We start from the raw sequence: 20,000 nt of genomic DNA, 5'->3' as shown, positions 1-20,000 counted from the left end.
CTTGTCGCTGGTATTAGAGGAGAACATGGGGCTAAAATGTTGTTTGTTCCAACAAAACGAAAACACGTCTGTCTTCTCTTTGTGTACCGTCTCTGCTTTTTCTACCTGCTGTCTGGGAGTGTATGATCAGTGTGTGTTGGGTGTGTATTGAGTGTGTAATTGGTGTGTATTCAGTGTGTGTTTGGTGTGTGTTGGGTGTGTATTCAGTGTGTGTTGGGTGTGTAGTGTATCAGGGGAGCAGTCTCTCAGTGATCAGCAGTAAACCAGCGTTCAGCTTTCGTCTTTTCCTCTAAACTCTACAAACAGCTGCTTCTTTCAGCATCCAGCCTCTAACGTTTAGCTTCAACGCTTAGCATTTAGCTTCAGAGTGTAGTGTGTGTGTGTGTGTGTTTGTGTGTGTGTGCGTGCGTGTGTGTGTGTGTGATTAGCAGCTACTTTAATCTGCTAATGGCTGTTTATGGCCGCAGGCTAAACGCATCACACACACACCTGGGACTGTGTGTGTGTGATGTCTTTATCTTGTCTGTCTGTGTGTGTGGAGGAGAGGAGGGATGATTGACAGCTCCCATCAGGACCCTGCCTCCTCCTGTCACAGTAATACATCTATCTCTCTCTCTCTACCTGTCTCTGTCTCTCTCTCTCTACCTGTCTCTCTCTCTCTCTACCTGTCTCTCTCTCTCTACCTGTCTCTCTCTCTCTACCTGTCTCTCTCTCTCTACCTGTCTCTCTCTCTCTACCTGTCTCTCTCTCTCTACCTGTCTCTCTCTCTCTGTCTGTCTGTCTGTCTGTCTATCTTTAATTTCTCTCTATTATCACAGTGATGATATGAGACCAATTTACTTGGTGTTTTCACAACTTTCGGCCACTTCTCAACATCTTCCTCAGCAGATGTTTAATTAGTTGTCATGGAGATGATTGAGTCACATGATGGCCTCAGTCTGAACCTTCAGTCACATGATTACAGGTGGTTATGTCTCGGAGGTTAGATCAGGCTGTCTGTCTCTGTGTGATGGACGTATAAAGAGCAGCAGGTCTGTGTGTGTGTTGATGGGGGGGGGCAGAGAGGATTAAGCTCTGCATTTAAACCAAATCTGACAACGTGGCCCCTTCCTGCAGGGTTGTGTGGAGGAAGCAGAAGATAAAGTTTAATTTCTGTGATTCGCTGCTTTGTCCTCGCCAGCATGACTCGCTCTCTTCATTCAGTCTCCAGCTCACTCGACCACCGCTGCTCTCTCTCTCTCTCTGTCACCTGTACATCGGACCAACTTTAAATGCAAAGCAACAATTCCTGCATATTGTACCTTTAAAGAGGTTTCTAGGAGCCTCTGAGGAGGTCAAACAGGAAGTTTATGGTTCTAATCATGTATGTATTCAGAGAACCGGATACGACGATCAGCCTTGCTGCCAGTTTCTCCTTATGGCCTGTGTCGTCTAACATTATAAATGAGATGTCGGTAAAAATGATGACGCTGTGTATTATTCCTTTTAAATCCATGACAGTTTTATATGTGTAAAACTTTCCTTGAGCCTAGAAAATCTGTGATATTATCATGATGTAAAGTCTCACAACTCAGAGGCCGGCAAGATCATTAACTGATGACCTGTGTGTGTGTGTGTGTGTGTGTGTGTGTGTGTGTGTGTGTGTGTGTGTGTGTGTGTGTGTGTGTGTGTGTGTGTGTGTCACAGGGCTGGGTGTTGGAGGGATTCCCTCAGACTCGACTGCAGGCTCTGAGTTTGCAGCAGGTCGGAGTTATCCCCGAACATGTTGGTGAGAACTAAACTAAAATAAAGCTCACTGTTCATGTAGAGATATACTGCATATATGTTACTGAGTGTGTGTGTGTGTGTGTGTGTGTGTGTGCGCAGTGATATTGGAGGCTCCTGATGATGTGTTGTTGGAGAGGAGTCAGGGGAAGCTGGTGGATCCACTGACAGGAGGTGAGTTTATAGTTCAGACAGTTAAACAGGTTAACAATGAACCATCAAGCTCAAGTTTAACAGTATATTATTAATACTTCTGACATCACTTCCTGTTTGTAGACGTGTATCATCAGACGTTCATCTGGCCACCCGCCGCCGCCGTAGCCGGGCGTCTGGAGGAGAGGCGGAGTCAGTCAGAGACGCAGCGATTGGCTGAGCTGCAGCGTTATCGCTGTGAGGTCACAGGTCTGAGCTCCACCTACCAACACGTCCTGAAGAAGATCAGTGGAGACCAACCAGCGACCGACGTCTACCAACAAGGTACACACACACACAAACACACACACGCACACACATACACACACACACACACACACACACACACACACACACACACACACACATTTCAAGATCCAAGAGGTTTATTGTCATATGCAGTAGAAACAGGTTCAGATGATGCTGCTCTCCTTACACACAACACATGACAAAAAGATAACACAACAATAATATATTAGAATTTAAAAAAGATAAAAAGACTAAGAATGATAAAGTTAATCTAGATAAAAATAATAAAACTCATACAGAAACCATCAGACCCTGATGCTGTAGGTTCATGTTCAGCTCCTCTGCAGTTCTGCTTCATCTTCTCACAGACGATGTTACACACTCACAGTTTGGTCAGAACAGAGTTAGACAATATCTGGTTCTTTAGTTCACAGTCAAAGGAGAGGGTTCAGCTACGACTCCCAAGATGCATTTCACTAACAAACATCCAATCACAGAGCTTCATGTTCTGTTTCTGAAACCAAAGATTTCACTTTATAGAAACCTGAAATCTGTTCATTTTTCTGATTTTATGGGCCAGTTTGTAATCAATTCACTTACCATGGCAACAGGTTTTCCATAGCAACCAAAGTCTTACTCTGTTATATTTGTATTTATGTTAATTATTTAATGTTCATGTTTATTGCACTCTTTGTTGATATCTGGACAACGCTGTACTTAACGAACGAATCTGATTCTGAAATAATTCAAAATGTCATCTTTAAGAAATCAGCAACTCCTCCCACTTTGTTACTCTATATGTAGACGATTCACCGATTCATGTTAAAGCTTCATTCCTGTGTGTGTGTGTGTGTGCGTGTGTGTGTGTGTGTGTGTGTGTGTGTGTGTGTGTCTGTGTGTGTGTGTGTGTGTGTGTATCAGTGCTGGCTTTCGTCCAGACACGTCATCGCTCCAGAACTCCCAGAATCATCCTCTTGGGTCCACCTGGTTCGGGGAAGAGTCATCAAGCCAAACTGCTGTCAGAGAAATACAAGCTGGTGGACGGTAAACGATGATGTGATGATTTCACTCTTTAATCCTGTAGAAGCAGCAATATGTTCAAATATCCTCCAATAATGTCATTTAAAGAAAGTTTATATTCTAAAAGACATAAACTTAATAACAAAGTGCAGTCAGTCGTTCACTGCTTAAAGCAAAGCACTGTGTCTAATACAGTTTAATGTTGTAACGCTTCCATATTGCTCACTGTCAGTATATAAAAGCTGAGTAGACAGATGAAGGTGAGAGCTTCTGTTTGCTTCTGTTTCCTGGAGCAGTGTGTATCAGTGTAGATCAGACAGACTCTGAGCTTTAAAATGAATTAGTAGAAAACATTTGTTCATTGCAGAGCTGGTTTAATCTGTCAGAGAGGCGACTGATTAACTCAAACATCTCTGCTTCCACTGTCAGAGTAAACATGTTCACTTTGACTTTAACACAGCAGTAATGCAGCTGTGCTTCAGAGAGAGAAGAAGATAGAAGATATAAAAGATTTTCACTGCATGATGAAACTGTCTCTGTCAGTGTGCTGTGGTCAGCTGCTGAGGTCTGTAGCTGCTGATGGTTCAGCTCTGGGAGAAGAGATTCAGTCGTACCTGGATAGTGGACGGCAGGTAACCACACACACACACACACACACACACACACACACACACACACACACACCGCTGTCAGATGATTTACATGAGCACAGTATGTAAATCTGTGAAGAATGACAGACGTGTGTGTTTGTAGTTTATGAGTTAAAAACCCCAGAGGCTGCTGGGATACAGACAGGAATCAAACAGGACTATTTCCACTTAAAACAGGCTGTCTGCTCTGTGTGTGTGTGTGTGTGTCTGTGTGTGTGTGTGTGTGTCTGTGTGTGTGTGTGTGTGTGTGTGTGTGTGTGTGTGTGTGTGTCTGTGTGTGTGTGTGTGTGTCTGTGTGTGTGTGTGTATGTTTAATAATCAGAAGCTGAAAGAACAGACACGTCCACACTGCTGTAACATCTCATCATTATAGCATTACCAGCCTGATCACACTCATGATGTTAACATGAGATTTATTCATGGTTTAGTTTATTGTCCACACTGTCAGTCAGCAGCTCTCTGCCTCACATCTCTAACCTGTTTAACTCACTGCATGAAACCCAGTTGAATCACCAGCTGATGATTGATTATTGATGATTGATTATTGATGCTTGATGATTGATGATTGACCTGCTGGTTTAGTTCCAGACACTCTGGTGCTGCAGGTTCTTGGGGAGCGTCTGAGCCGAGTGGACTGCAGCTGCAGAGGCTGGATCCTGCACGGCTTCCCCTGCGACCTGCAGCAAGCCAAGAGCCTGCAGGAGTCCCAGCACCAGCCCAACAGGTACCACACACTACTAATATACTACTGCAATACTACTGCTACACTACTGCAATACTACTGCAATACTACTGCTACACTACTGCAATACCACTGCAGTACTACTGCTACACTACTGCAATACTACTGCTATACTACTGCAATACTACTGCAATACTACTGCTATACTACTGCAATACTACTGCAATACTACTGCTATACTACTGCAATACTACTGCAATACTACTGCTATACTACTGCAATACTACTGCAGTACTACTGCTATACTACTGCAATACTACTGCAATACTACTGCAATACTACTGCTATACTACTGCAATACTACTGCAATTCTACTGCTATACTACTGCAATACTACTGCAATACTACTGCTATACTACTGCAATACTACTGCAATACTACTGCTATACTACTGCAATACTACTGCAATACTACTGCTATACTACTGCAATACTACTGCAATACTACTGCTATACTACTGCAATACTACTGCTATACTACTGCAATACTACTGCAATACTACTGCAATACTACTGCTATACTACTGCAATACTACTGCAGTACTACTGCAATACTACTGCAATACTACAGCAGCCAGGAGTGCAGGAGTCCCAGCATGTGATGAGTATTTGAAGCTGCTTCACACTAACTGTTATTAAATATTCCGTGAGACAGTTAACCAGGTTATTTAACATCAGTGTTGGTTACTGCCATTAAAAAGCAACTTTGTGATTCCTCATATTGTTTTAGTCCAGACCTCATTTAAATATAATGACGGTAACTTAAACTGTGGAGCTAACACGTTAAAAATCAATCAGAGTACTCTAACACGTTAAAAAGTAATCAGAGTACTCTAAATTACCATGAACACTGTTTATCTTGTTATTAACTAAACGCCTGATGACCTCTGCTCTCTCCTCCTCTCAGAGTTTACTTCCTGGAGTTAACAGATGATGTTTGTCTGGAGAGAATCAGTCTGAGAGCCACAGATCCAGTCAGTGGAGAGAGGTCAGTACAACCAGTACAACCAGTACAACCAGTACAACCAGTTTAACCAGTAATCTCTTAAACAGTTTATTTTAAGTTATGGTGGAGATCCAAACTCTGTCAGACTGAAATTATTGAAATTCATGAGTGTGACCAACATGACTCATCATCAAGTCACAGCTGTGGACACACAAACTGAAGTCAACTACAACTCCCATGATGCATTTCAAACATCCATTCACAGAGCTTCATGTTGTGTTACTGAAGACTTCACTTTGTAGAAACCTGATGATGAAACGTTCAGTCGTTTAAATCAGCTGATCGGTTTAGGATGGACGCGGTAACCATGGCAACAGATGTAGGTGTTGTTCCGAGCAGTAAGTGGTGTGATGATGTCACTTCCTCCCGCAGGTTCCATGCCGTGACCCGACCGGCTCCGAACTACGAGGTCCAGACCAGACTGAAGACCAGACCTGAGGACAACACACACACTGTCACACGCACACTGAGTCAATACAGGAATCACACAGAGCCTCTGCAGGTACACACACACACACACACACACACACACACACACACACACACACACACACACACACACACACACACACTACTAATCTACAAACTGAACAGTTCATTATGTGTGTGTGTGTGTGTGTGTGTGTGTGTGTGTGTGTGTGCGTGTGTGTGTGTGTGTGTGTGTGTGTGTGTGTGTAGTCCTTGTATCCAGATGCAGTCCACATCGATGCAGATCAGGATCCTCACTCTGTGTTTGAGTCTCTGGAGAGCAGACTGACGGCTGACTGACAGAACTCACCTTCCTGTAAATCATATTGATTGATTAATTGATTGAATCTCATTTGTGCTCTCTGGACAAAAAGCTTCCAACACATGAATAAATAATAAATATAAAGTTCTCATTTCATATCAGAGTTCATTTAGTTGTTAGAGTTTACCAACCAGCCCTGTGGGTGTCACCGCGTGACCAAGTTTCTGGCCCCAGCCAACAACCGCTGCAGCCAGGCCTCTCTGTGTTGGACAGTCGGGTCTCCTTGAACCTCAGTCCTTGTCCCGCTCTCTGTTCGTCCGTTACTAACGTCTTTGATCTATCGATGCTTCATCCTGACCTTTCTTATTGCGGACCTCTTTCACGTGTTCAGCTGCAAAATTAGTTTTTCACATTAACTGCACTTTCCCTGAGTAAGTAGAGATTCAATCCTTCCAAACAGGTGTCTCACCTATTCACACCTCCAGTCACGTCACGTGACCTCACTGTGGTTCACAGCGTGTCCAAACAAAGAGACGAGAAGATGGACTTTCAACTGGCCTGTTAACGGACGAGGTGGCCGAGTGGTTAAGGCGATGGACTGCTAATCCATTGTGCTCTGCACGCGTGGGTTCGAATCCCATCCTTGTCGCAGCAACTCCACTTAACTGATCTAACCGCCTCCCTCATCAAGGCCTCGATTTACAGCCATTAATTCAGTTCATCCAGTCAAGGAGGCCAAATCAATCCATGCACCACTGACCAAAAGTAAGCTGTGTCCAAAGACCTTCCTCACATACCTACTAGGGAACAGAAGGTCCCAATTGGAGGAAGCTATCACAGCTTGTTGCACCGTTGACGTTTTTTACCCTCCCAACTAAAAGAGTTTACCAACCAGCCCTGTGGGTGTCACCATTTGACCAAGTTTCTGGCCCCAGCCAACAACCGCTGCAGCCAGGCCTCTCTGTGCTGGACAGTCGGGTCTCCTGGAACCTCAGTCCTCGTTCAGCTGCAAAATTAGTTTTTCACATTAACTGCACTTTCCCTGAGTAAGTAGAGGAAATAGGTAAAGGCTTTCTGGAGAATGCGGGCATCGATCCCGCTACCTCTCACATGCGAAGCGAGCGCTCTACCACTTGAGCTAATTCCCCTGCAGATAGCTGCAGTCATCTAGCTCCTCGCTGCACTTTGCTTCCTTCCTCCCCTCTGGAGGATTCATGTTCCTGGAAGTGGAAAAACGTCTTTGTCTTTGGTTCATCCACTTAGAAAGTGTACAAATTAGACCCTCCACACCTTCCGGGTGTGTGTAAAAACCTGTTAATCCATTGTGCTCTGAACGCGTGAGTTGGAGTCCTGTTCAATTCAGTCCTCCGCGTTCACATGACTACAAGCCAACGAAAAAAGCCACATTTCCAGACTGCCGGAGAGAGCGATCGAAAGTCAAAGAGAGTCTTGAAGGAGTTAAGACAGGGGAATTAGCTCAAATGGTAGAGCGCTCGCTTAGCATGCGAGAGGTAGCGGGATCGATGCCCGCATTCTCCACAAGGCTTTCTTTCTGTGAGGACGCAATGTTGCGTTCAACTTTATTGTGCGCTGCAACAAAGAACCCCATCCGTACAACTAATTCAGAATTCATATGAAGACAGCTCTCCTACATGTACTGTAAGCACTTTGCTAGCCTTATTTCTCATCCCACTCCACCTTTTTTTTCTTTTAACTTTTGCATCAAGTTGAACTTTCCTCACCTTCCCTTTGGGTAGCGTTGGCAGTTTATCAGAGTTCTTTTGACAATGAAAGGCGTCCTGCTGTGTCTCCAGTGTTTACGTCTGTATGTGTGAACGGGCTGTTAGACTGCCACCTATGATTCAATCCTTCCAAACAGGTGTCTCACCTATTCACACCTCCAGTCACGTCACCTGACCTCACTGTGTTTCACAGCGTGTCCAAACAAAGACACGAGAAGATGGACTTTCAACTGGCCTGTTAACGGACGAGGTGGCCGAGTGGTTAAGGCGATGGACTGCTAATCCATTGTGCTCTGCACGCGTGGGTTCGAATCCCATCCTCGTCGCTCTATCCAGACATAGCTCTGCAGTGTTTGAGTCTTATCCACTGTGAACCTGTCCATTCTGCTCTCACGTCACTTGGATTCATTCTGTTTCACAGCATGTCCAAACAAACACGCGAGAAAATGGACTTTCAACCTGCCTGTTCACAGACGAGGTGGCCGAGTGGTTAAGGCGATGGACTGCTAATCCATTGTGCTCTGCACGCGTGGGTTCGAATCCCATCCTCGTCGCTCTATCCACACAAAGCGTTTGAGTTTAACCCAGCTGACATGCTTGCTGACATGCTTTCCACCATGAACCTGTCCATTCTGCTCTCACGTCACTTGGATTCATTCTGTTTCACAGCGTGTCCAAACAAAGACACGAGAAGATGGACTTTCAACCAGCCTGTTAAGAGACGAGGTGGCCGAGTGGTTAAGGCGATGGACTGCTAATCCATTGTGCTCTGCACGCGTGGGTTCGAATCCCATCCTCGTCGCAGCAACTCCACTTTAGTTAGCTGTGTTGTCATGTCACTGATCTAACCGGCTCCCTCATCAAGGCCTCGATTTACAGCCATTAATTCAGTTCATCCAGTCAAGGAGGCCAAATCAATCCACGCACCACTGACCAAAAGTAAGCCGTGTCCAAAGACCTTCCTCACATACCTACTACGGAACAGAAGGTCCCAATTGGAGGAAGCTATCACAGCTTGTTGCACCGTTGACGTTTTTTACCCTCCCAACTAAAAGAGTTTACCAACCAGCCCTGTGGGTGCCACCATTTGATCAAGTTTCTGGCCCCAGCCAACAACCGCTGCAGCCAGGCCTCTCTGTGCTGGACAGTCGGGTCTCCTGGAACCTCAGTCCTCGTTCAGCTGCAATATTAGTTTTTCACATTAACTGCACTTTCCCTGAGTAAGTAGAGGAAATAGGTAAAGGCTTTCTGGAGAATGCGGGCATCGATCCCGCTACCTCTCACATGCGAAGCGAGCGCTCTACCACTTGAGCTAATTCCCCTGCAGATAGCTGCAGTCATCTAGCTCCTCGCTGCACTTTGCTTCCTTCCTCCCCTCTGGAGGATTCATGTTCCTGGAAGTGGAAAAACGTCTTTGTCTTTGGTTCATCCACTTAGAAAGTGTACAAATTAGACCCTCCACACCTTCCGGGTGTGTGTAAAAACCTGTTAATCCATTGTGCTCTGAACGCGTGAGTTGGAGTCCTGTTCAATTCAGTCCTCCGCGTTCACATGACTACAAGCCAACGAAAAAAGCCACATTTCCAGACTGCCGGAGAGAGCGATCGAAAGTCAAAGAGAGTCTTGAAGGAGTTAAGACAGGGGAATTAGCTCAAATGGTAGAGCGCTCGCTTAGCATGCGAGAGGTAGCGGGATCGATGCCCGCATTCTCCACAAGGCTTTCTTTCTGTGAGGACGCAATGTTGCGTTCAACTTTATTGTGCGCTGCAACAAAGAACCCCATCCGTACAACTAATTCAGAATTCATATGAAGACAGCTCTCCTACATGTACTGTAAGCACTTTGCTAGCCTTATTTCTCATCCCACTCCACCTTTTTTTTCTTTTAACTTTTGCATCAAGTTGAACTTTCCTCACCTTCCCTTTGGGTAGCGTTGGCAGTTTATCAGAGTTCTTTTGACAATGAAAGGCGTCCTGCTGTGTCTCCAGTGTTTACGTCTGTATGTGTGAACGGGCTGTTAGACTGCCACCTATGATTCAATCCTTCCAAACAGGTGTCTCACCTATTCACACCTCCAGTCACGTCACCTGACCTCACTGTGGTTCACAGCATGTCCAAACAAAGACACGAGAAGATGGACTTTCAACTGGCCTGTTAACGGACGAGGTGGCCGAGTGGTTAAGGCGATGGACTGCTAATCCATTGTGCTCTGCACGCGTGGGTTCGAATCCCATCCTCGTCGCTCTATCCAGACATAGCTCTGCAGTGTTTGAGTCTTATCCACTGTGAACCTGTCCATTCTGCTCTCACGTCACTTGGATTCATTCTGTTTCACAGCATGTCCAAACAAACACGCGAGAAAATGGACTTTCAACCTGCCTGTTCACAGACGAGGTGGCCGAGTGGTTAAGGCGATGGACTGCTAATCCATTGTGCTCTGCACGCGTAGGTTCGAATCCCATCCTCGTCGCTCTATCCAGACATAGCTCTGCAGTGTTTGAGTCTTATCCACTGTGAACCTGTCCATTCTGCTCTCACGTCACTTGGATTCATTCTGTTTCACAGCGTGTCCAAACAAACACGCGAGAAAATGGACTTTCAACCTGCCTGTTCACAGACGAGGTGGCCGAGTGGTTAAGGCGATGGACTGCTAATCCATTGTGCTCTGCACGCGTGGGTTCGAATCCCATCCTCGTCGCTCTATCCACACATAGCGTTTGAGTCTAACCCAGCTGACATGCTTGCTGACATGCTTTCCACCATGAACCTGTCCATTCTGCTCTCACGTCACTTGGATTCATTCTGTTTCACAGCGTGTCCAAACAAAGACACGAGAAGATGGACTTTCAACCGGCCTGTTAAGAGACGAGGTGGCCGAGTGGTTAAGGCGATGGACTGCTAATCCATTGTGCTCTGCACGCGTGGGTTCGAATCCCATCCTCGTCGCAGCAACTCCACTTTAGTTAGCTGTGTTGTCATGTCACTGATCTAACCGGCTCCCTCATCAAGGCCTCGATTTACAGCCATTAATTCAGTTCATCCAGTCAAGGAGGCCAAATCAATCCACGCACCACTGACCAAAAGTAAGCCGTGTCCAAAGACCTTCCTCACATACCTACTAGGGAACAGAAGGTCCCAATTGGAGGAAGCTATCACAGCTTGTTGCACCGTTGACGTTTTTTACCCTCCCAACTAAAAGAGTTTACCAACCAGCCCTGTGGGTGTCACCATTTGACCAAGTTTCTGGCCCCAGCCAACAACCGCTGCAGCCAGGCCTCTCTGTGCTGGACAGTCGGGTCTCCTGGAACCTCAGTCCTCGTTCAGCTGCAAAATTAGTTTTTCACATTAACTGCACTTTCCCTGAGTAAGTAGAGGAAATAGGTAAAGGCTTTCTGGAGAATGCGGGCATCGATCCCGCTACCTCTCACATGCGAAGCGAGCGCTCTACCACTTGAGCTAATTCCCCTGCAGATAGCTGCAGTCATCTAGCTCCTCGCTGCACTTTGCTTCCTTCCTCCCCTCTGGAGGATTCATGTTCCTGGAAGTGGAAAAACGTCTTTGTCTTTGGTTCATCCACTTAGAAAGTGTACAAATTAGACCCTCCACACCTTCCGGGTGTGTGTAAAAACCTGTTAATCCATTGTGCTCTGAACGCGTGAGTTGGAGTCCTGTTCAATTCAGTCCTCCGCGTTCACATGACTACAAGCCAACGAAAAAAGCCACATTTCCAGACTGCCGGAGAGAGCGATCGAAAGTCAAAGAGAGTCTTGAAGGAGTTAAGACAGGGGAATTAGCTCAAATGGTAGAGCGCTCGCTTAGCATGCGAGAGGTAGCGGGATCGATGCCCGCATTCTCCACAAGGCTTTCTTTCTGTGAGGACGCAATGTTGCGTTCAACTTTATTGTGCGCTGCAACAAAGAACCCCATCCGTACAACTAATTCAGAATTCATATGAAGACAGCTCTCCTACATGTACTGTAAGCACTTTGCTAGCCTTATTTCTCATCCCACTCCACCTTTTTTTTCTTTTAACTTTTGCATCAAGTTGAACTTTCCTCACCTTCCCTTTGGGTAGCGTTGGCAGTTTATCAGAGTTCTTTTGACAATGAAAGGCGTCCTGCTGTGTCTCCAGTGTTTACGTCTGTATGTGTGAACGGGCTGTTAGACTGCCACCTATGATTCAATCCTTCCAAACAGGTGTCTCACCTATTCACACCTCCAGTCACGTCACCTGACCTCACTGTGTTTCACAGCGTGTCCAAACAAAGACACGAGAAGATGGACTTTCAACTGGCCTGTTAACGGACGAGGTGGCCGAGTGGTTAAGGCGATGGACTGCTAATCCATTGTGCTCTGCACGCGTGGGTTCGAATCCCATCCTCGTCGCTCTATCCAGACATAGCTCTGCAGTGTTTGAGTCTTATCCACTGTGAACCTGTCCATTCTGCTCTCACGTCACTTGGATTCATTCTGTTTCACAGCATGTCCAAACAAACACGCGAGAAAATGGACTTTCAACCTGCCTGTTCACAGACGAGGTGGCCGAGTGGTTAAGGCGATGGACTGCTAATCCATTGTGCTCTGCACGCGTGGGTTCGAATCCCATCCTCGTCGCTCTATCCACACAAAGTGTTTGAGTTTAACCCAGCTGACATGCTTGCTGACATGCTTTCCACCATGAACCTGTCCATTCTGCTCTCACGTCACTTGGATTCATTCTGTTTCACAGCGTGTCCAAACAAAGACACGAGAAGATGGACTTTCAACCAGCCTGTTAAGAGACGAGGTGGCCGAGTGGTTAAGGCGATGGACTGCTAATCCATTGTGCTCTGCACGCGTGGGTTCGAATCCCATCCTCGTCGCAGCAACTCCACTTTAGTTAGCTGTGTTGTCATGTCACTGATCTAACCGGCTCCCTCATCAAGGCCTCGATTTACAGCCATTAATTCAGTTCATCCAGTCAAGGAGGCCAAATCAATCCACGCACCACTGACCAAAAGTAAGCCGTGTCCAAAGACCTTCCTCACATACCTACTACGGAACAGAAGGTCCCAATTGGAGGAAGCTATCACAGCTTGTTGCACCGTTGACGTTTTTTACCCTCCCAACTAAAAGAGTTTACCAACCAGCCCTGTGGGTGCCACCATTTGATCAAGTTTCTGGCCCCAGCCAACAACCGCTGCAGCCAGGCCTCTCTGTGCTGGACAGTCGGGTCTCCTGGAACCTCAGTCCTCGTTCAGCTGCAATATTAGTTTTTCACATTAACTGCACTTTCCCTGAGTAAGTAGAGGAAATAGGTAAAGGCTTTCTGGAGAATGCGGGCATCGATCCCGCTACCTCTCACATGCGAAGCGAGCGCTCTACCACTTGAGCTAATTCCCCTGCAGATAGCTGCAGTCATCTAGCTCCTCGCTGCACTTTGCTTCCTTCCGCCCATCTGGAGGATTCATGTTCCTGGAAGTGGAAAAACGTCTTTGTCTTTGGTTCATCCACTTAGAAAGTGTACAAATTAGACCCTCCACACCTTCCGGGTGTGTGTAAAAACCTGTTAATCCATTGTGCTCTGAACGCGTGAGTTGGAGTCCTGTTCAATTCAGTCCTCCGCGTTCACATGACTACAAGCCAACGAAAAAAGCCACATTTCCAGACTGCCGGAGAGAGCGATCGAAAGTCAAAGAGAGTCTTGAAGGAGTTAAGACAGGGGAATTAGCTCAAATGGTAGAGCGCTCGCTTAGCATGCGAGAGGTAGCGGGATCGATGCCCGCATTCTCCACAAGGCTTTCTTTCTGTGAGGACGCAATGTTGCGTTCAACTTTATTGTGCGCTGCAACAAAGAACCCCATCCGTACAACTAATTCAGAATTCATATGAAGACAGCTCTCCTACATGTACTGTAAGCACTTTGCTAGCCTTATTTCTCATCCCACTCCACCTTTTTTTTCTTTTAACTTTTGCATCAAGTTGAACTTTCCTCACCTTCCCTTTGGGTAGCGTTGGCAGTTTATCAGAGTTCTTTTGACAATGAAAGGCGTCCTGCTGTGTCTCCAGTGTTTACGTCTGTATGTGTGAACGGGCTGTTAGACTGCCACCTATGATTCAATCCTTCCAAACAGGTGTCTCACCTATTCACACCTCCAGTCACGTCACCTGACCTCACTGTGGTTCACAGCATGTCCAAACAAAGACACGAGAAGATGGACTTTCAACTGGCCTGTTAACGGACGAGGTGGCCGAGTGGTTAAGGCGATGGACTGCTAATCCATTGTGCTCTGCACGCGTGGGTTCGAATCCCATCCTCGTCGCTCTATCCAGACATTGCTCTGCAGTGTTTGAGTCTTATCCACTGTGAACCTGTCCATTCTGCTCTCACGTCACTTGGATTCATTCTGTTTCACAGCATGTCCAAACAAACACGCGAGAAAATGGACTTTCAACCTGCCTGTTCACAGACGAGGTGGCCGAGTGGTTAAGGCGATGGACTGCTAATCCATTGTGCTCTGCACGCGTGGGTTCGAATCCCATCCTCGTCGCTCTATCCACACAAAGCGTTTGAGTTTAACCCAGCTGACATGCTTGCTGACATGCTTTCCACCATGAACCTGTCCATTCTGCTCTCACGTCACTTGGATTCATTCTGTTTCACAGCGTGTCCAAACAAAGACACGAGAAGATGGACTTTCAACCAGCCTGTTAAGAGACGAGGTGGCCGAGTGGTTAAGGCGATGGACTGCTAATCCATTGTGCTCTGCACGCGTGGGTTCGAATCCCATCCTCGTCGCAGCAACTCCACTTTAGTTAGCTGTGTTGTCATGTCACTGATCTAACCAGCTCCCTCATCGATTTACAGCCATTAATTCAGTTCATCCAGTCAAGGAGGCCAAATCAATCCACGCACCACTGACCAAAAGTAAGCCGTGTCCAAAGACCTTCCTCACATACCTACTAGGGAACAGAAGGTCCCAATTGGAGGAAGCTATCACAGCTTGTTGCACCGTTGACGTTTTTTACCCTCCCAACTAAAAGAGTTTACCAACCAGCCCTGTGGGTGTCACCATTTGACCAAGTTTCTGGCCCCAGCCAACAACCGCTGCAGCCAGGCCTCTCTGTGCTGGACAGTCGGGTCTCCTGGAACCTCAGTCCTCGTTCAGCTGCAAAATTAGTTTTTCACATTAACTGCACTTTCCCTGAGTAAGTAGAGGAAATAGGTAAAGGCTTTCTGGAGAATGCGGGCATCGATCCCGCTACCTCTCACATGCGAAGCGAGCGCTCTACCTCTTGAGCTAATTCCCCTGCAGATAGCTGCAGTCATCTAGCTCCTCGCTGCACTTTGCTTCCTTCCTCCCCTCTGGAGGATTCATGTTCCTGGAAGTGGAAAAACGTCTTTGTCTTTGGTTCATCCACTTAGAAAGTGTACAAATTAGACCCTCCACACCTTCCGGGTGTGTGTAAAAACCTGTTAATCCATTGTGCTCTGAACGCGTGAGTTGGAGTCCTGTTCAATTCAGTCCTCCGCGTTCACATGACTACAAGCCAACGAAAAAAGCCACATTTCCAGACTGCCGGAGAGAGCGATCGAAAGTCAAAGAGAGTCTTGAAGGAGTTAAGACAGGGGAATTAGCTCAAATGGTAGAGCGCTCGCTTAGCATGCGAGAGGTAGCGGGATCGATGCCCGCATTCTCCACAAGGCTTTCTTTCTGTGAGGACGCAATGTTGCGTTCAACTTTATTGTGCGCTGCAACAAAGAACCCCATCCGTACAACTAATTCAGAATTCATATGCAGACAGCTCTCCTACATGTACTGTAAGCACTTTGCTAGCCTTATTTCTCATCCCACTCCACCTTTTTTTTCTTTTAACTTTTGCATCAAGTTGAACTTTCCTCACCTTCCCTTTGGGTAGCGTTGGCAGTTTATCAGAGTTCTTTTGACAATGAAAGGCGTCCTGCTGTGTCTCCAGTGTTTACGTCTGTATGTGTGAACGGGCTGTTAGACTGCCACCTATGATTCAATCCTTCCAAACAGGTGTCTCACCTATTCACACCTCCAGTCACGTCACCTGACCTCACTGTGGTTCACAGCATGTCCAAACAAAGACACGAGAAGATGGACTTTCAACTGGCCTGTTAACGGACGAGGTGGCCGAGTGGTTAAGGCGATGGACTGCTAATCCATTGTGCTCTGCACGCGTGGGTTCGAGTCCCATCCTCGTCGCTCTATCCAGACATAGCTCTGCAGTGTTTGAGTCTTATCCACTGTGAACCTGTCCATTCTGCTCTCACGTCACTTGGATTCATTCTGTTTCACAGCATGTCCAAACAAACACGCGAGAAGATGGACTTTCAACCTGCCTGTTCACAGACGAGGTGGCCGAGTGGTTAAGGCGATGGACTGCTAATCCATTGTGCTCTGCACGCGTGGGTTCGAATCCCATCCTCGTCGCTCTTTCCACACATAGCGTTTGAGTCTAACCCAGCTGACATGCTTGCTGACATGCTTTCCACCATGAACCTGTCCATTCTGCTCTCACGTCACTTGGATTCATTCTGTTTCACAGCGTGTCCAAACAAAGACACGAGAAGATGGACTTTCAACCGGCCTGTTAAGAGACGAGGTGGCCGAGTGGTTAAGGCGATGGACTGCTAATCCATTGTGCTCTGCACGCGTGGGTTCGAATCCCATCCTCGTCGCAGCAACTCCACTTTAGTTAGCTGTGTTGTCATGTCACTGATCTAACCGGCTCCCTCATCGATTTACAGCCATTAATTCAGTTCATCCAGTCAAGGAGGCCAAATCAATCCACGCACCACTGACCAAAAGTAAGCCGTGTCCAAAGACCTTCCTCACATACCTACTAGGGAACAGAAGGTCCCAATTGGAGGAAGCTATCACAGCTTGTTGCACCGTTGACGTTTTTTACCCTCCCAACTAAAAGAGTTTACCAACCAGCCCTGTGGGTGTCACCATTTGACCAAGTTTCTGGCCCCAGCCAACAACCGCTGCAGCCAGGCCTCTCTGTGCTGGACAGTCGGGTCTCCTGGAACCTCAGTCCTCGTTCAGCTGCAAAATTAGTTTTTCACATTAACTGCACTTTCCCTGAGTAAGTAGAGGAAATAGGTAAAGGCTTTCTGGAGAATGCGGGCATCGACCCCGCTACCTCTCACATGCGAAGCGAGCGCTCTACCACTTGAGCTAATTCCCCTGCAGATAGCTGCAGTCATCTAGCTCCTCGCTGCACTTTGCTTCCTTCCGCCCCTCTGGAGGATTCATGTTCCTGGAAGTGGAAAAACGTCTTTGTCTTTGGTTCATCCACTTAGAAAGTGTACAAATTAGACCCTCCACACCTTCCGGGTGTGTGTAAAAACCTGTTAATCCATTGTGCTCTGAACGCGTGAGTTGGAGTCCTGTTCAATTCAGTCCTCCGCGTTCACATGACTACAAGCCAACGAAAAAAGCCACATTTCCAGACTGCCGGAGAGAGCGATCGAAAGTCAAAGAGAGTCTTGAAGGAGTTAAGACAGGGGAATTAGCTCAAATGGTAGAGCGCTCGCTTAGCATGCGAGAGGTAGCGGGATCGATGCCCGCATTCTCCACAAGGCTTTCTTTCTGTGAGGACGCAATGTTGCGTTCAACTTTATTGTGCGCTGCAACAAAGAACCCCATCCGTACAACTAATTCAGAATTCATATGAAGACAGCTCTCCTACATGTACTGTAAGCACTTTGCTAGCCTTATTTCTCATCCCACTCCACCTTTTTTTTCTTTTAACTTTTGCATCAAGTTGAACTTTCCTCACCTTCCCTTTGGGCAGCGTTGGCAGTTTATCAGAGTTCTTTTGACAATGAAAGGCGTCCTGCTGTGTCTCCAGTGTTCGCGTCTGTATGTGTGAACGGGCTGTTAGACTGCCACCTATGATTCAATCCTTCCAAACAGGTGTCTCACCTATTCACACCTCCAGTCACGTCACCTGACCTCACTGTGGTTCACAGCATGTCCAAACAAAGACACGAGAAGATGGACTTTCAACTGGCCTGTTAACGGACAAGGTGGCCGAGTGGTTAAGGCGATGGACTGCTAATCCATTGTGCTCTGCACGCGTGGGTTCGAATCCCATCCTCGTCGCTCTATCCAGACATAGCTCTGCAGTGTTTGAGTCTTATCCACTGTGAACCTGTCCATTCTGCTCTCACGTCACTTGGATTCATTCTGTTTCACAGCATGTCCAAACAAACACGCGAGAAGATGGACTTTCAACCTGCCTGTTCACAGACGAGGTGGCCGAGTGGTTAAGGCGATGGACTGCTAATCCATTGTGCTCTGCACGCGTGGGTTCGAATCCCATCCTCGTCGCAGCAACTCCACTTTAGTTAGCTGTGTTGTCATGTCACTGATCTAACCGGCTCCCTCATCGATTTACAGCCATTAATTCAGTTCATCCAGTCAAGGAGGCCAAATCAATCCACGCACCACTGACCAAAAGTAAGCCGTGTCCAAAGACCTTCCTCACATACCTACTAGGGAACAGAAGGTCCCAATTGGAGGAAGCTATCACAGCTTGTTGCACCGTTGACGTTTTTTACCCTCCCAACTAAAAGAGTTTACCAACCAGCCCTGTGGGTGTCACCATTTGACCAAGTTTCTGGCCCCAGCCAACAACCGCTGCAGCCAGGCCTCTCTGTCCTGGACAGTCGGGTCTCCTGGAACCTCAGTCCTCGTTCAGCTGCAAAATTAGTTTTTCACATTAACTGCACTTTCCCTGAGTAAGTAGAGGAAATAGGTAAAGGCTTTCTGGAGAATGCGGGCATCGATCCCGCTACCTCTCACATGCGAAGCGAGCACTCTACCACTTGAGCTAATTCCCCTGCAGATAGCTGCAGTCATCTAGCTCCTCGCTGCACTTTGCTTCCTTCCTCCCCTCTGGAGGATTCATGTTCCTGGAAGTGGAAAAACGTCTTTGTCTTTGGTTCATCCACTTAGAAAGTGTACAAATTAGACCCTCCACACCTTCCGGGTGTGTGTAAAAACCTGTTAATCCATTGTGCTCTGAACGCGTGAGTTGGAGTCCTGTTCAATTCAGTCCTCCGCGTTCACATGACTACAAGCCAACGAAAAAAGCCACATTTCCAGACTGCCGGAGAGAGCGATCGAAAGTCAAAGAGAGTCTTGAAGGAGTTAAGACAGGGGAATTAGCTCAAATGGTAGAGCGCTCGCTTAGCATGCGAGAGGTAGCGGGATCGATGCCCGCATTCTCCACAAGGCTTTCTTTCTGTGAGGACGCAATGTTGCGTTCAACTTTATTGTGCGCTGCAACAAAGAACCCCATCCGTACAACTAATTCAGAATTCATATGCAGACAGCTCTCCTACATGTACTGTAAGCACTTTGCTAGCCTTATTTCTCATCCCACTCCACCTTTTTTTTCTTTTAACTTTTGCATCAAGTTGAACTTTCCTCACCTTCCCTTTGGGTAGCGTTGGCAGTTTATCAGAGTTCTTTTGACAATGAAAAGCGTCCTGCTGTGTCTCCAGTGTTCGCGTCTGTATGTGTGAACGGGCTGTTAGACTGCCACCTATGATTCAATCCTTCCAAACAGGTGTCTCACCTATTCACACCTCCAGTCACGTCACCTGACCTCACTGTGGTTCACAGCATGTCCAAACAAAGACACGAGAAGATGGACTTTCAACTGGCCTGTTAACGGACGAGGTGGCCGAGTGGTTAAGGCGATGGACTGCTAATCCATTGTGCTCTGCACGCGTGGGTTCGAATCCCATCCTCGTCGCTCTATCCAGACATAGCTCTGCAGTGTTTGAGTCTTATCCACTGTGAACCTGTCCATTCTGCTCTCACGTCACTTGGATTCATTCTGTTTCACAGCATGTCCAAACAAACACGCGAGAAGATGGACTT

General features: G+C 47.0%; 2 protein-coding genes and 31 non-coding genes across 33 annotated transcripts in view; 29 read left to right on the top strand and 4 right to left on the bottom strand.

The window, feature by feature from the left end:
• Nucleotides 1-6,390, top strand: part of ak8 (adenylate kinase 8) — a 13,502-nt gene extending 7,112 nt beyond the window's left edge. Inside the window, exons 6-14 of the mRNA XM_062416908.1 lie at nt 1,687-1,768; nt 1,867-1,938; nt 2,041-2,241; nt 3,127-3,249; nt 3,769-3,856; nt 4,456-4,599; nt 5,524-5,604; nt 5,995-6,124; nt 6,301-6,390. Coding sequence (XP_062272892.1) covers nt 1,687-1,768; nt 1,867-1,938; nt 2,041-2,241; nt 3,127-3,249; nt 3,769-3,856; nt 4,456-4,599; nt 5,524-5,604; nt 5,995-6,124; nt 6,301-6,390 — 1,011 coding nt within the window. The remainder of the gene's footprint in view (nt 1-1,686; nt 1,769-1,866; nt 1,939-2,040; nt 2,242-3,126; nt 3,250-3,768; nt 3,857-4,455; nt 4,600-5,523; nt 5,605-5,994; nt 6,125-6,300) is intronic.
• LOC133979436 (uncharacterized) overlaps nt 1-20,000 on the top strand; it is a 1,726,912-nt gene that overhangs the window by 504,173 nt on the left and 1,202,739 nt on the right. The window lies entirely within an intron of this gene.
• Nucleotides 6,920-7,001, top strand: trnas-gcu (transfer RNA serine (anticodon GCU)). The gene has a single exon. It is a non-coding gene; the product is annotated as a tRNA-Ser (tRNA).
• Nucleotides 7,428-7,500, bottom strand: trnaa-cgc (transfer RNA alanine (anticodon CGC)). The gene has a single exon. It is a non-coding gene; the product is annotated as a tRNA-Ala (tRNA).
• Nucleotides 7,819-7,891, top strand: trnaa-agc (transfer RNA alanine (anticodon AGC)). Its single transcript has one exon. It is a non-coding gene; the product is annotated as a tRNA-Ala (tRNA).
• trnas-gcu (transfer RNA serine (anticodon GCU)) lies at nt 8,339-8,420 on the top strand. The gene has a single exon. It is a non-coding gene; the product is annotated as a tRNA-Ser (tRNA).
• trnas-gcu (transfer RNA serine (anticodon GCU)) lies at nt 8,567-8,648 on the top strand. Its single transcript has one exon. It is a non-coding gene; the product is annotated as a tRNA-Ser (tRNA).
• trnas-gcu (transfer RNA serine (anticodon GCU)) lies at nt 8,815-8,896 on the top strand. The gene has a single exon. It is a non-coding gene; the product is annotated as a tRNA-Ser (tRNA).
• Nucleotides 9,344-9,416, bottom strand: trnaa-cgc (transfer RNA alanine (anticodon CGC)). Its single transcript has one exon. It is a non-coding gene; the product is annotated as a tRNA-Ala (tRNA).
• Nucleotides 9,735-9,807, top strand: trnaa-agc (transfer RNA alanine (anticodon AGC)). The gene has a single exon. It is a non-coding gene; the product is annotated as a tRNA-Ala (tRNA).
• Nucleotides 10,255-10,336, top strand: trnas-gcu (transfer RNA serine (anticodon GCU)). Its single transcript has one exon. It is a non-coding gene; the product is annotated as a tRNA-Ser (tRNA).
• trnas-gcu (transfer RNA serine (anticodon GCU)) lies at nt 10,483-10,564 on the top strand. Its single transcript has one exon. It is a non-coding gene; the product is annotated as a tRNA-Ser (tRNA).
• On the top strand, nt 10,711-10,792 carry trnas-gcu (transfer RNA serine (anticodon GCU)). The gene has a single exon. It is a non-coding gene; the product is annotated as a tRNA-Ser (tRNA).
• Nucleotides 10,959-11,040, top strand: trnas-gcu (transfer RNA serine (anticodon GCU)). Its single transcript has one exon. It is a non-coding gene; the product is annotated as a tRNA-Ser (tRNA).
• trnaa-cgc (transfer RNA alanine (anticodon CGC)) lies at nt 11,488-11,560 on the bottom strand. The gene has a single exon. It is a non-coding gene; the product is annotated as a tRNA-Ala (tRNA).
• On the top strand, nt 11,879-11,951 carry trnaa-agc (transfer RNA alanine (anticodon AGC)). Its single transcript has one exon. It is a non-coding gene; the product is annotated as a tRNA-Ala (tRNA).
• trnas-gcu (transfer RNA serine (anticodon GCU)) lies at nt 12,399-12,480 on the top strand. Its single transcript has one exon. It is a non-coding gene; the product is annotated as a tRNA-Ser (tRNA).
• On the top strand, nt 12,627-12,708 carry trnas-gcu (transfer RNA serine (anticodon GCU)). The gene has a single exon. It is a non-coding gene; the product is annotated as a tRNA-Ser (tRNA).
• On the top strand, nt 12,875-12,956 carry trnas-gcu (transfer RNA serine (anticodon GCU)). Its single transcript has one exon. It is a non-coding gene; the product is annotated as a tRNA-Ser (tRNA).
• On the bottom strand, nt 13,404-13,476 carry trnaa-cgc (transfer RNA alanine (anticodon CGC)). Its single transcript has one exon. It is a non-coding gene; the product is annotated as a tRNA-Ala (tRNA).
• trnaa-agc (transfer RNA alanine (anticodon AGC)) lies at nt 13,795-13,867 on the top strand. Its single transcript has one exon. It is a non-coding gene; the product is annotated as a tRNA-Ala (tRNA).
• Nucleotides 14,315-14,396, top strand: trnas-gcu (transfer RNA serine (anticodon GCU)). Its single transcript has one exon. It is a non-coding gene; the product is annotated as a tRNA-Ser (tRNA).
• Nucleotides 14,543-14,624, top strand: trnas-gcu (transfer RNA serine (anticodon GCU)). Its single transcript has one exon. It is a non-coding gene; the product is annotated as a tRNA-Ser (tRNA).
• trnas-gcu (transfer RNA serine (anticodon GCU)) lies at nt 14,791-14,872 on the top strand. Its single transcript has one exon. It is a non-coding gene; the product is annotated as a tRNA-Ser (tRNA).
• On the top strand, nt 15,703-15,775 carry trnaa-agc (transfer RNA alanine (anticodon AGC)). Its single transcript has one exon. It is a non-coding gene; the product is annotated as a tRNA-Ala (tRNA).
• On the top strand, nt 16,223-16,304 carry trnas-gcu (transfer RNA serine (anticodon GCU)). Its single transcript has one exon. It is a non-coding gene; the product is annotated as a tRNA-Ser (tRNA).
• trnas-gcu (transfer RNA serine (anticodon GCU)) lies at nt 16,451-16,532 on the top strand. Its single transcript has one exon. It is a non-coding gene; the product is annotated as a tRNA-Ser (tRNA).
• trnas-gcu (transfer RNA serine (anticodon GCU)) lies at nt 16,699-16,780 on the top strand. The gene has a single exon. It is a non-coding gene; the product is annotated as a tRNA-Ser (tRNA).
• On the top strand, nt 17,611-17,683 carry trnaa-agc (transfer RNA alanine (anticodon AGC)). The gene has a single exon. It is a non-coding gene; the product is annotated as a tRNA-Ala (tRNA).
• Nucleotides 18,131-18,212, top strand: trnas-gcu (transfer RNA serine (anticodon GCU)). Its single transcript has one exon. It is a non-coding gene; the product is annotated as a tRNA-Ser (tRNA).
• Nucleotides 18,359-18,440, top strand: trnas-gcu (transfer RNA serine (anticodon GCU)). Its single transcript has one exon. It is a non-coding gene; the product is annotated as a tRNA-Ser (tRNA).
• On the top strand, nt 19,271-19,343 carry trnaa-agc (transfer RNA alanine (anticodon AGC)). The gene has a single exon. It is a non-coding gene; the product is annotated as a tRNA-Ala (tRNA).
• trnas-gcu (transfer RNA serine (anticodon GCU)) lies at nt 19,791-19,872 on the top strand. Its single transcript has one exon. It is a non-coding gene; the product is annotated as a tRNA-Ser (tRNA).

The sequence above is a fragment of the Scomber scombrus genome, chromosome 4 (assembly GCF_963691925.1).
Source record: "Scomber scombrus chromosome 4, fScoSco1.1, whole genome shotgun sequence".
NCBI lineage: Eukaryota > Metazoa > Chordata > Actinopteri > Scombriformes > Scombridae > Scomber > Scomber scombrus.
Note: the sequence above shows the minus strand (reverse complement) of the source record. Positions and strands in the feature narration are given on the sequence as shown.